The 13,269-nt window shown below is 35.6% G+C and overlaps 1 protein-coding gene across 6 annotated transcripts in view; it reads left to right on the forward strand.

Annotated features, from left to right (window-relative positions):
• Positions 1-13,269, forward strand: part of RAPH1 (Ras association (RalGDS/AF-6) and pleckstrin homology domains 1) — a 112,494-nt gene that overhangs the window by 83,295 nt on the left and 15,930 nt on the right. For all 6 annotated transcript variants that reach the window (XM_036754417.1, XM_036754414.1, XM_036754413.1 and 3 more), the window contains 3 exons: positions 904-1,047; positions 3,517-3,627; positions 9,614-9,712. In XM_036754417.1, coding sequence (XP_036610312.1) covers positions 904-1,047; positions 3,517-3,627; positions 9,614-9,712 — 354 coding nt within the window. The remainder of the gene's footprint in view (positions 1-903; positions 1,048-3,516; positions 3,628-9,613; positions 9,713-13,269) is intronic.

Below are 13,269 nucleotides of genomic sequence, written 5' to 3' on the forward strand. Positions count from 1 at the left end.
CCAGATGCCCCGACCCTCTTCAGTATGCAGGTCCTTGAGAGGTACTCCCCCTCGATCACCGCGTCAGGGAATACCAGTCTTGGGGTTCCTGGACCTCGTCTCCCTCAACCCTCAACATCATCTGCTTTCTGGGACAAAGATATTGATGATTTTAATTTCTTAGAATTTGACTTCCTTTTAGAATTGTTTTCACTTATATAAGTGTAGTCAGCATGTAATATTGTTCTCTCATTCTGCTTGTTACATTCAGTATCTCTTGATGTAAAATATTCTTAATTTTTCTCTGCTTTTTCATCATTTATTATGGTCTAGTAATATTCCTTTATGTTCTTTTAAAGGAATTTGTTCAGCCAGTGTTCAGCCCATTCTATAAGAAAGGGACACCCACTGTGTTTCCAGTTTTTTGCCCCCACAAACAGTACTGTGATGAATATTTTGGTATATGTGGAACTTTTCTGTTTTACCTTTGACTTCCTTGGATTTTATGGCTTTCTGAGTCAAAGGATGTGAACAGTTTACTTCATGGTTGATGTTGCATCAGTTATAGTCCTACCAATATTGTATGAGTGAGCCCTTTTTCATAACTCCTTCAACATTATTTCTATTATCTTTGATACTTCTTCAATATTTTTATTTCTCTGGGAAACCTGTTTTTCATTTGTTTGTTTTTTGTTTTATTTTTTATTTTTTACCAAATTTTATTCTGTTAACCAGAAAGTACAACTAATAAATAAATTCACTAGAAAGGTTTCAGTTCATTTTTTATGACATTATTTTAAAAAGCAATCTTGTATTTTCACATACAATCCTTTTGCTGTTCTACTTTGTTTACAGAAATGTTTTTTATTTGATGTTAAGAATAATTTTGTTTTAATTTCTACTTTCTACATTGTTCTGTTTCAGGAGTGTTTTTGTGGCAGTTCTGTGACCGTCCCGGAACTTGAAGGAGTGCTGTGGCTGAAAGATGATGGCAAGAAGTCCTGGAAAAAACGTTATTTTCTCCTGCGAGCTTCTGGTATTTACTATGTTCCTAAAGGAAAAGCAAAGGTGTGTTCTTTATAGTAAAAATGTTTAACTTTTTCATTGATACTGCTTTTGTTATTTGGTGGGTGGTTATTGGTTTTGTTTTGTCTTGTTTTGTAACCTCACAGACATTTCCCAGCATACTTTGTCACGAAGAAAAACTTAAAACTGACAAAGCAGCCATCAGTTCTGACCAAGACTACATACACAGTATGCCACACCCATAGCCCTCCACATCTGGCCCTGTGGAAGAGAAATTTGTTTTCATCCTCTATGCTTAAGAACCAGGACTTGCTGAAATTCATCTGAGTTTACCTGCCTTTTTAATGTTACTTTTATTTAAAATAGTCATTGTATTCTGTTTGTTCACTTCTGCTTTCTTCATTCTGCATCAGCTTATAAAAGTAGTGCCGTGTTTCTTAAAATGCTTTAGGTGTGTTGTTTCCTATAAAACAATTATTTTTGGTTATGTTCATACATAGCAAATTTGTTCATCCATTCTCCTGTTGATGAGTAATCATTTTCTTTCTAGTTTTTTCCCCACCATAAATAATGTTGATGTACATATTTTGTTAAACATGGAACTTTTTATTTTCTATCTGTGACCTATATATGTATGTAGCCTGTTGTGGAATCACTTTGTATAATCAGTTTAGTAACTTATGTAATTCTAAAATTTTTTTTTAGAACACTTAGTTTCTAGCTCCACCAAATAGTATTAGTATGTCTATCTTCCCACAGCTCTTCCAAAATTAGCTATTTTTGTCCACCTTCTTTTCCAATCTGATAGATTAGAGTAGAACCTTAGAGTTGTTTTGATTTGCTTTTTTGTTATTAGTATTTATGTTGCATACATAAAATTAACTTGGTTGCTACTGTCATTTTTTTATTATATTGGCACAACCCAACTAGGAGTATAGAATATTCCTCCAGCCATTAATTATTTTTCTTCAAGAAACATTTTGTAATCGATCTAAACAGGTATTGAGTTTGCTTTGGTAGGTCAACTCCAAATATTTTATGCAAATGTCAGATAATTAGGAAGTATATAGCAGAATATTAGGTACTAGTTTAACACCAACTATTCATAGTAATGACACTTTTAGATCTTAAACATCACTATTTCACAGTAAAGAAATTATTATCATAGATAGCAATATAATAATAAAATTTGTTACAATACACATAAACCTAGATTACACTGTCCTACCAGTTCATTAAATAACTATGGTGAAGAGAGAGTGCACATTTCGTAAATATGGCTTACCCATAAGTAATTAATATTTTACCATATGTCGTCTTCCTCTTTTGTCATCTCCACCAATCTGTGAGTGTGAGGTGGTACCTCAAAGTTGTTTTAATTTGCATTTCTCTACTTATTAGTGATTTAGAGTATTTTTTTCTTATGTCTATTGGTAACTTAGATTTCTTCCTCTGAAAACCGCTTCTTCATATCTTTTGACCATTTCTCAATTGAGAAATGACTCTTATTCTTGTAAATTTGACTCAGTTCCCTGTATGTTTTAGAAATGAGACCTTTGTCAGAGAAACTTGGAAAGATTTTTTGTTCTCTGTTTTCCTGCTTTTCTTCTAATTTTAGCTGCATTGGTTTTTGTTTGTGCAAAACGTTTTTCATTTTATATAATTAAAATTTTTCACTTTATCTCTTATAAACCCCTGTCTTTTGTTTGGTCATGAATTCTTCTCCTATCCATAGATCAGACAGGTCAGACTACATTTAGAGTGTTGTGTTCAGTTCTAGATGCATGCATTTGAGGAACAACATTGACAAGGTAGAGAGTGTCCAGAAGAGTAAAATAAAAATGCCATCATGGAAAGGAACTGGACATGTCTGTCCTGTAAAAGACTTAAGAAGGATTGCCAGCTATAGTTAAGCATTTGAAATGCACTCAGATGGAAAAGGAGTTAATGACTTGTTTTCTTGGTCCTAGAAGGTAGAACCTGGGGCAGTGGGTAGAAGTTATAAAGATACAAATTTAAAGTTAGTGTACGAACTTCCTAAAGAGCTTGGATAATTATTTTTTAGGATGTTGTAAAAAGAGGATTATTTTTTGTACATATCAGGCTACATGTTTACTAAGGTCCCTTCAGTTTTGAAATGCTGTGACTATAGGTTTGGTGATAGATAGCAGATAGGTGTCATAAAAGAGAGAAGAATCAAAACACCAGGGCTTTTATTCTTTTTGATTGGGCAGCTAATGATATTGCTGTTAGAACTGAAGATAACTGGAGAAGGAAGCCATCTTCCAGGGGAAAATTTTAAGCTTAGTGTGATTAATATGGTAGAATGAAAAAGTACTGTAGGCAGTTGAAAATATAGGGCAGGGCAACAGGTGAGAGAAAGGTCTGGAGACAGTAAGAGTCAATGAGCTCACCAGTGGATTGTATGCAGAGAAGAACATATTGAAGCAGAGCTTTAGGAGATAGCAAGTACTTGATAAATTGTTGCTGACTCTTTTGTTTGTTTATTAGGTTTCTCGGGATCTAGTATGCTTTCTTCAGCTGGACCATATCAATGTTTACTATGGACAGGATTATCGCAACAAATACAAAGCACCTACTGACTATTGCTTAGCCCTGAAGGTAACTTGTTTGATAATTTGATAAGAATTTCTAATTGAAGTTGCATAGTAGATAGGATTATCTATAATATTATCTTAGTAATGTAAGCACCCAAACTGTCTACCTGACATTTTACTTAGAGGTTAAAAGAGGAAAAAGAAAAGCAGGAATGGTAGCAAGATTAAGAAGTGTATATATTATACCAGAATTAAGGTTTTAGTAATAGAAATGGCTACTGACATTTCAGCATTATATTCTAATATATTTCAGATAATTTGATTGTATTTTGAAATACGTATTTGTCTTCAAAAAAGTAAAATTAATTCATTAGATGGGATGAAAATTCTTTTCAGCTCCTGAGAATCTTTTTTCCAATTTAGCTGGTGTCCTTTACGAAACAGAACCATCAGGGGGCACCATAGTCTTGAGTTTAAACTTCACTCTACTTCCACCCACTACAGGAAGAACACTAAAGTAAATTATTCCATTGTACTCCCAGTTCCTTTATTGTACGTGGGCTCTGAATTTTTTTTTAATGTGTCTTAATTCTCCAGTCACCTCCATGAGGTTTTTCCAGTCCAATTATTCCTTTACATTGGGCAGGGGGCGGAACCCAAACATATATTTTGAATAAATTTAGTAGAAATAACTTTAAAAATATATGTCATTTTTATTTATCAAGAAAAAAATTAAACCAATTATATTCACAAATGAAGCAAAAATGTACCATCTGTTAGGATTTTTAGAGGTGATGTGGTGTCTAGAGCTCCAACTTTGGAATCAGGCAAGTTCAAATTCTGCTTCAGATGATTAAAAGCTCCGATCCCCTGAGCAAGTGATTTATCCTTTTTCTAAGCCTTCATCTGTAAAAGGGGGATAACAACAGTATCTACCATCACAGGGTTGTTGTAAAAATAAAATGACATAGCATATTTAAAGGGCTTTGGCAACCTTGAAGTTCTGAATTTTTTACCTGTAAAGCTTCAATACAGTCTGCCCTTTTTTTTTTAAAACATATCATAGTTTCTCCCTTCTCATATTGTATATGGGAAGTTTTAGGTGTTTTTTCCCCTCTCCTGCCCGGTTCACTACCACCAATTTATCAAAAAGGGAAATTATGGTTTACTTCTCAGCCATGTGTGTATTTATACATGGATGTTGTAGTAAATCACTAGAGTGCCCAAGATGATGGTTCTTAAGCTTTTGGGACCACAGACTAGTGCTAAAAATTATACCTAACTGATCCTTTCTCCTAACATCCCCCAAATAAATGTCCTTTGCTTCCTGACTTTGGGGACATAGGAGAAGATTAAAAAGGCAGGGGAGAGGGGGCATGAGCTCTAGATAAGAGGATAGTATAGTGAGGAATACTGAGAAATAGCAGATTTGTTGAGTGCTTTCAAACCACATACAGTGGATGTCTAGAAGTAAATTCACTGCTTCTTCACTTCTCAACCCACACCCTGGACATACACTACTACAACAACTACTACTACTACCACTACTACTACTGCTGCTACTACTACTACCACTATCACTACCACTACCAGTATTACTGCCCACCTGTGTTTTCATTTTGAGGGCAAATTACAAGCTAGAACTTTATTCATGAAGTCTTTCTTTGGTAACTAACAGAAAGGATTAAGACCTGCTTCGATTGTCTTTTTCATAACCTTTTAAAAGCTCGTTTGTACCTTCATGGAAATTCAGTTCAGCAAAAATTTTATTTACTCAAGTTGGCATTATTTGAATTAATTGAATCAGTAGTTGGCAGTAGACTTAGAGAAAATGATTGTAATTTCTGAGTTTGCTAAATGTTGTATGGGGAGGCACTGGGTGTGTTTGATCTCCATGATAACATATGTATACACTATAAGTTAAATGGAGAGTAAAAATTAGGGGGAAATGAGTCTGTTTGCTTTTAAAAGAAAAAAATCACAATAATTCCTGGGAAAATATTGAATTTAGCCAACACAGTATCAGTTTCTCAAAGAAATGAGAAAAATAATCATTTTTATTAGACATGATATATAAGAAAGCAAGAATGGTTAATATTTTTGAGAAGAATATGAACATGAAACTTAAAGTATTCAGAGTAAAAGAAATGTAATATATATTGAAACCATAGATCTTATAATATATGATAGGTTTATATATAAGCTATTTTTAAAAATCATGAATGTGGTGAGAAACTACTTTCAATTATATATGCTTCCATTTCAATTACATATTGCTTCCAAAGTATTGAGGAGGTGATTGGGATGACTGATGTCTATGTAATTGTCTTTGATTTTCTAATTTAGAGTTGTGATTTTACAGCATCACGTGTAATGGAAAGCCTTTGATTTACTCAGTAGAATTGTTCCAATATGATTTTAGGCAAAGACAAAGAAAAGGAAACAGTGACTAGGTCTGCTTTCAGAAAAAGCTAATTAAAAAATTCTATTATATTTTCCTCCTAATTCTTCAGTAGTGTGTGTTGCCTTTTTCTGGTGATCCTTCAAAATCAGTGTTATATTTAAAATGAGATGAGGATGATGTATATAGTTTGTTTTTTAGTGGAGAGATTTACATAATACCTTTTCAGCCATTATTAAGTCAAGGGATTTGGAACTGACGTGATACCCTTCCATACATTTCATACTCTCCACTGGCTGCCCTTTTGTACCTCCTGCAAGACTGTCCATCATGTTCATTTTAACCTACTTTTACCCTTGTTTGAAAAAAGTTTTGGAGGAGCTAAGATCAAACAGTGTGATTTACCCTGTACCATAACCAGTGAAACACTGCTAAGGGTGGCCCTTGTAGTGCTGGTGAAGAAACCACTAGCAATTTCATGATTCTTGTATTTACCTTTCTGTCACCCAGATTCATTGTTTAAGCAACAATGTAAATTGTAGCCTTTAGTAGATAAAATCTTACTTCTGAAGTTTTAAATTTTTATATCAAGGAAATAACAATAATAATCGGGCATTTATATAGTCCTTTAAGGTTTGCAGAACATTGTACATGTGTCATCTCATTTGATCAGCACAACAACCCTGCGAGCTGGGTGCTAGTGTTATCTCCATCTTTGCAGATGAGGAAACTGAAGCAGGCAGAAATTGTGACTTGCCTCTGCTCACACAGCTTTTCATGTCTCAGACAGAAATTGAACTCTCAAATCTCAGTGGAGGTCCAGGATTCTATTCATTGCACCACCCATTTGGCTCAGTGATAGCTTGGTGGTGGTGGTAGCAGTAGTTCACTTTTTTTGCATTGTACAAGTAATGCATCTCCATTTTATAGATGAAGAAACAGAGTCATGAAGGTAAGGTGATTTCAAAGAGGTGGTTAGTGAACATCCTGGTTATGAAGCAGCGACTCATACTTCCTTCTGGCTGCCTTTTTGTGGCTTTTCCCTCCCTCCATCAAGGTTGTCCTTCATGTCCATTTAACTACTTTTATCATTTGAAGAAAGTCTAGGAGAAGCTAAGAACAATGTGATTTACACTAAACCATAAATGCTGCTAAGGATGTCTCTTGTAGAACTGAATGTTAACCAGTGAACCACAGTTTCACTCAGAACAACTTGTGACAGACTAACTTCATTTCCTCACTGCTGTGAGTATAGTTCACCTTACCTTTATGAGCCTGTTTCTTCACCTATAAAATGGAGATGCACTACTTGCACAAAGCCAAGAAAAAAGTGAATTACTACCACTACCGCCACCACCACCACCACCACTACTACTACCATTTCTCTCTTGGAAGAGGGAATACACTTTTTTGTCTTTGTCTCTGGAGGGCAGGGATCAAGCCAAGGGTTAAAACTTGCAAACAGGCAAATTTAGGATTGGTGTAAAGAAAATTTGCTGTCAACTAGAACTAACCCAATGTGGAATGGGCCATTGTGTGAAGTAGTGGGTTCCCCTTTCTGAAGGCATTCAAGCAATGAATGGATGGCCATTTGTTAGGTATGTTTTATATGGGATTCTTGTTCCAGTGTGGTTTAGATTGGGTGAATGACAAGGGTCACTTCTAATCATAAGTTTCTGTATATGACAATGAGTGAGTGTTAGAGGAAAGATTGGAGTCCAGATAATCTCCCTGCTCCAAAGCCAGTGAGTGTTCTTTCTTTCTACTTTACCATACTATTTACTTAGAGCATGTACTTTCAACTTTGATCATGATAGAAGTTTGTTTTTAAACAATTAGCCTTGAGGCTAGAAATTTAATCAAGTACAATTAGTGGATTTGCTAATTTTTCTTTTATTATGTAAATGAGAACCAAATATGCAACCAACCTACTATGCAGGATTGTTAAAAGGAAAATGTTTTGTCAACCTTAAAGCACTCCAGAATTATGAGGTATGGTAAGTATGTCTAGGTATTCCTGTGTCCTTACAAGGGAAACAGCTTTCAAGATTTTTGTTCATATGATAATGAAAACCATAAAAGTTTCCTAGCATTATAAAATTACCTAGTTCAAGCAGCTAAGTAATTATAAAATGACCAACTTTTAGAAAACTTAATCAAATATCTTTTATTAAAAGCATGTGTATTGTAATGCGGACATGGAGTTGGGGCCAGAGTTAACACACAAGTGCAGTAGGCTGAAGTGCCTGAGAGGATTGCTGGGCTTCTTTATGACCCATCTTTCCATGAAAATAAACAGTTCTTTTTTAAATACCAAGTCTGCTGGTGGTGTCATATGGCAGTGAAACTGAATATACCACAGTCTCCAAAAAATTATAAAGTAATATCACACAAAGGGCAATGATAAGGCATGGTGGGTGTGAACAAGCCACAATAAATAACCAGTGAGAAACTGAGAAAAACAATAAAGAGTAAAAGAAGTCATCAAGAAACTGTATGGTGAGAAAAAAATAGGGGCAGGTTACATGCCAAGGGGTGAAAGTGATCCGTTGGTGTCCTTGCAGAAGCTTCGAGCACAGGTAGCAAGTTTAGAAGAAGATGTGGGAGAGTTGCAGAGGCTGAGCAGAACTGAAAGGCTTTCAATCTAATAATATAAAATACATTTCTAAAGGTAGCTTTCATTATAAAACTAGTCGGTATTTTTTTAAGTATGGATAAGGAATGGAGACCCAACTTAGGATTGATTTGCACAGGGAAACTTCCTGGGCGAGGAAACTCTTATCAGTGCAAGCAAGCGCCTTCTCTGAAATACAACCTAAGACCTCTGTGTGGTTCTGAGGGTTGCCGGCTGTTCTTTGTGACACTCCATGACTTCTGCTTCTATAAACATCTATACACACACACACACACACACACACACACACACACCCCACTTCCTAAGAGATAGTACCCATATAAGCATTAGCCCAACATCTATTTCTGCAGATAAGGTGTTGACCTGCTTCAGTTGGAAGGATTTTCCTCATCCCAGGGTTCCCTATATCAGTGAAGTCACAGTCCCTACCTAACCTTAGGCTAGTTTCATCCAGAACAGAGTACTTTAGGGGTGAATTTTCCACTGGATTTTTTGTTTTCTGTTCACTATTCTAACTTACCACATGGAGATGATGTTTGTGCAATACACACTTTTGGCAAAGTGAACAGAACAGGAAGTAGCAATGACGTGTATGTAAAAGGGGGAATTAAAAATTTGTATTATTTACTTTACTCAGACTAAGGAATCTCTCATTGTCTTTTGGTTTTATGTATACAGTTTGGTTCACAGGAAGAATTGCTCTTTCCCTTTCCTAATTTTCATAGGCTGAAATTTAAATTGGTTTTGTTTCTTCTTTAATGTGTTTTATTATTCCCCAGGATGGATATATACAAAAGATTTTCTGGAAATGTCTGGGATATATCCAATTTACTCATCAAGCTTACTCTAATTTATATATCCTGTTCCAAGATTAAATACAAAATTTTAAAGAAATAATTGGGGATTAATCTAATTGTTTTAACTGTTGTCAGGGAGACCTTAATTTTTGTTTCAGGTTTTGCTTTTGTTATCTTGAAGTTACATTTGAAATTTCCCTTTCTCTATTTACTCCAGCACCCACAGATCCAAAAGAAGTCTCAGTATATCAAGTATCTTTGTTGTGACGACGTTAGAACTCTGCACCAGTGGGTAAATGGCATCCGGATTGCAAAGGCAAGATTTCCTTTAACATGTCTGATGGGTTCTTAATGCAGTTCAGCAAATATTTATCAAGACCCCGTTATAGACACAATGTATCATGCTAGATGCTAGGGATACAAAAACAAAGTTTCTGCCCTTAGCAGTTTATGATCTAAAAGGATAGGAAATGTACAGAACTAAATAACAGTGCAAAGATAGTGATAAAGGCAAAGGCGAGATCATTTTCATATTATGGGATGGGGGAGGGGTGGTGGTAATCAGAAAAGGCTTCATATAGGAGATAGATGGCACAACTGAGCTAAGCTTTGAAAACAGATTTCAGTAGATGGAGATAGAAAGGAAATATGTTGCTGGTCCAAAGAATGTCATGCATGGAGGCAAGAGAAGGAATATGACATTAATTTGACATGTAAAGACATGCAAAACATATTTCCATTATAGCCATGTTTATGCTTCCTCTCTTAGTGCAGCCAAAGATTGTATTTGCTTTTTTGGCCACCACAGTACACCCAACTGAGCTTGTGGTCCAGTAAAATCCTCATATTTTGTTTTTGTTTTGTTTTGTTTTTTCAGAAAAAACTGTAACCATAACTCCCCCGTCTTGTATTTGTGAAATTGATTTTTTAACTCAAATGTAAAACTGTATAGTTATCTTTATTAAATTTCAACTTACTCAGTTCAGTCTGATTCTAGACTGTCAAGATCTTTTTGGTTCTTGACTCTTACATATGTTGCATAGTTATCTCTTCCACATTTTGGGGGTTAGGGCCACAGCGCCCCTCAATCTGGAAAATCCATGTAAAAATTTTTGGCCCTCCCTTCGTACCAGAGAAGAAGTCTGAATTATTATGGTATTTAAAAAGAAGATATTTTTATATTATACAATACTATATGTATATTTTATGTATTTTTCTGAGTTTCTAAACTTTTTCTGTGTCATCTGTGGCTTCTGCAAAACTTCCAAAAAATTCCTATTTAATTTCTTATGCTGCCCCACAATATATGGAAACCACCACAGGGGAAATTGTGATGTGGAAGAGATAACTGTATTAGCTATTCCTCCCATCTCTGGATGATTCTACAAATCTGATGAGCATGCCTTTATTCAAGTCATTGATATAAAAAAAAAGTTAAACAGCACAAAGCATTGCACTATTAACAGCTACTCTTTGACTTCAGCCATCCAACAAGTTCTGGATCGGTCTGTCTATATTGTTATTAGTCCACATCTGTCCATTTCACAAGACTACTGTGAGATATTGTTTAGCATTGTAGGTAAGCTTTGTATGTAAATCTAGTTAAACTATTTTCATAGCATTCCTTTCATCTACTAATTTAGTAACATCCTGTCAAAAAACGCAATGGGGTTAGTCTGCCATGACCAGCTCTTTTTTTTATTTTTTTTTATAATTAAGATTTTTTATTTTTAGTTTACAACGCTCAGTTCCACATAATTTTGAGTTGCAGATTTCCCCTTCCCCCACCCCCACCCCGACGGCATGGAATCCGATATATCTTCTACATATAACTTCTCATTGAACTTATTTACACCATAGTCAAGTTGTAAAGATGAATTATGACCAGTGGAATGAATCAGGAGAAAGAAGAAACAAAACCAAAAACAAACAAAAGGGAGGAAAAAAAAGGAGAGAAAACAGTATGCCTCAATCTGTATTCATACTTCATAGTGCTTTCTCTGGATGTAGATAGCTCTCTCCATCATGAGTCCTTTGGAGTTGTCTTTGCACCTTGTATTGCTGAGAAGAGCCAAATCTATCAGGGTTAGTCATCACAGAATCCATATGTCTTTGGTTGTATATAATGTTCTTATGGTTCTGCTCCACTTGCTCAGCATTATGTCATGTAGGTTTTTCCAGGTTATTATGAAGTCTGTATCATCCCCATTTCTTATCGCACAATAGTATTCCATTACCTTCATATACCATAACTTGTTCAGCCATTGCCCAATTGATGGGCATACCCTTGATTTCCAATTCTTAACTACTACAAAAAGAGCCACTATAAATATTTTTGTACATATGGGTCCTTTTCCCACTTGTGTGATCTCTTTGGAACACAACCCTAGAAGTGGTATTGCTGGGTCAAAGGGTATGAACATTTTTATAGCCCTTTGGGCATAGTTCCAAATTGCTCTCCAGAATGGCTGGATCAGTTCACAACTCCACCAGCAATGTAACAGTGTTCCAATTTTCCCACATCCTCTCCAGCATTTAGCATTTTCCTGTTTTGTCATTTTAGCCAATCTGACAGGAGAGATGTGGTATCTAAGAGTTGTTTTGATTTGCATTCACTGATCAGTAGTGATTTAGAGCATTTTTTCATACGCCTATAGATATCTTTAATTTCTTCCTCTGAAAACTGTCTGTTCATATCCTTTGACCATTTCTCAATTGGGGAATGACTTGTATTCCTATAAATTTGACTCAGTTCCCTGTATATTTTAGAGATGAGGCCTTTATCCGAGACACTAGTTGTAAAGATTTTCTCCCAATTTTCTGCTTCCCTCCTAATCTTGGTTGCATTGGCTTTGTTTATACAAAAACATTTCAATTTAACATAATCAAAATTATCCATTTCGCATTTTGTAATATTCTCTGTCTCTTGTTGTGTCAGGAATTCTTTGCTTTGACCAGCTCTTGATGAAGCTATACTGGCTCTTTGTCATCACCACTTCCCTTTCTAGACAACCACAAGCTAGATGATCAGATGTAGAATTTCCCAGGAATCAAAATCAGACTTACTGGTCTACAGTTGGCAGACTTTCTTTTCCATCATTTTTTTAAATTAATTTTTTTCCACACAAAGATCCACTCTCTCTCCTTCCAGCTTCCCACCATTGAGAAAGAAAAAAACAACAAAAAAATACCATTACAGATATGTTTAAACAAATTTCCTATGTTGACCGTGGAAAATCTGGATGTTTGCCTTTCTCCAGTCTTGCGGTACCTCTCCCATTGCCCATGGTCTTTCAGATGTCACCAAGTGTCTCAACTACTTCTTTCATTATTTGTGTTCATCTGGGCTAAATTAATTCAATAACAGCAACTAGATGCTAACTTATCATCTGTTTACTTATCTTGAATATTAGCTGCTTGTTAAGTCATTTTCCTGGTCAGTGCAAAGTAAAAATTGAGCAGCTCTACCTTCTTTCTGTTGTCAGTTGTCATAATCCCATTTATCACAGTAAAAGTCTTCTCCTTTAATTCTCCTTTTCCTTTCAGTAGAGGAGAGGGATGGACCTGTGGTTTCATTGGTATAGTAAACCGTCAGGTGAGCAAGATCCCCTTTACCAATGTAGGCTGGCACCTTTTCTAAAACTTAGTGTCTCAGAGCACTTTAAAAGCTTCCCTCTCCTGCCTCGTCGCATTCTGCACACACCATTTTCACAGGATTGTGATAAGCTCAGATATTCTCTGGCCTTTCTGTATATCTGTACATTTCTTTTAAAATAGAAATCATTGGTAAGTTTCCTTTGTGTATACACCAGGCCCTCACTCTGATTCTCCAGCATTGCCCCACCCTACCAGAGTAGCATACTTAATTCCCTA

This window comes from Trichosurus vulpecula, chromosome 4, assembly GCF_011100635.1.
Source record: "Trichosurus vulpecula isolate mTriVul1 chromosome 4, mTriVul1.pri, whole genome shotgun sequence".
Classification (NCBI taxonomy): domain Eukaryota; kingdom Metazoa; phylum Chordata; class Mammalia; order Diprotodontia; family Phalangeridae; genus Trichosurus; species Trichosurus vulpecula.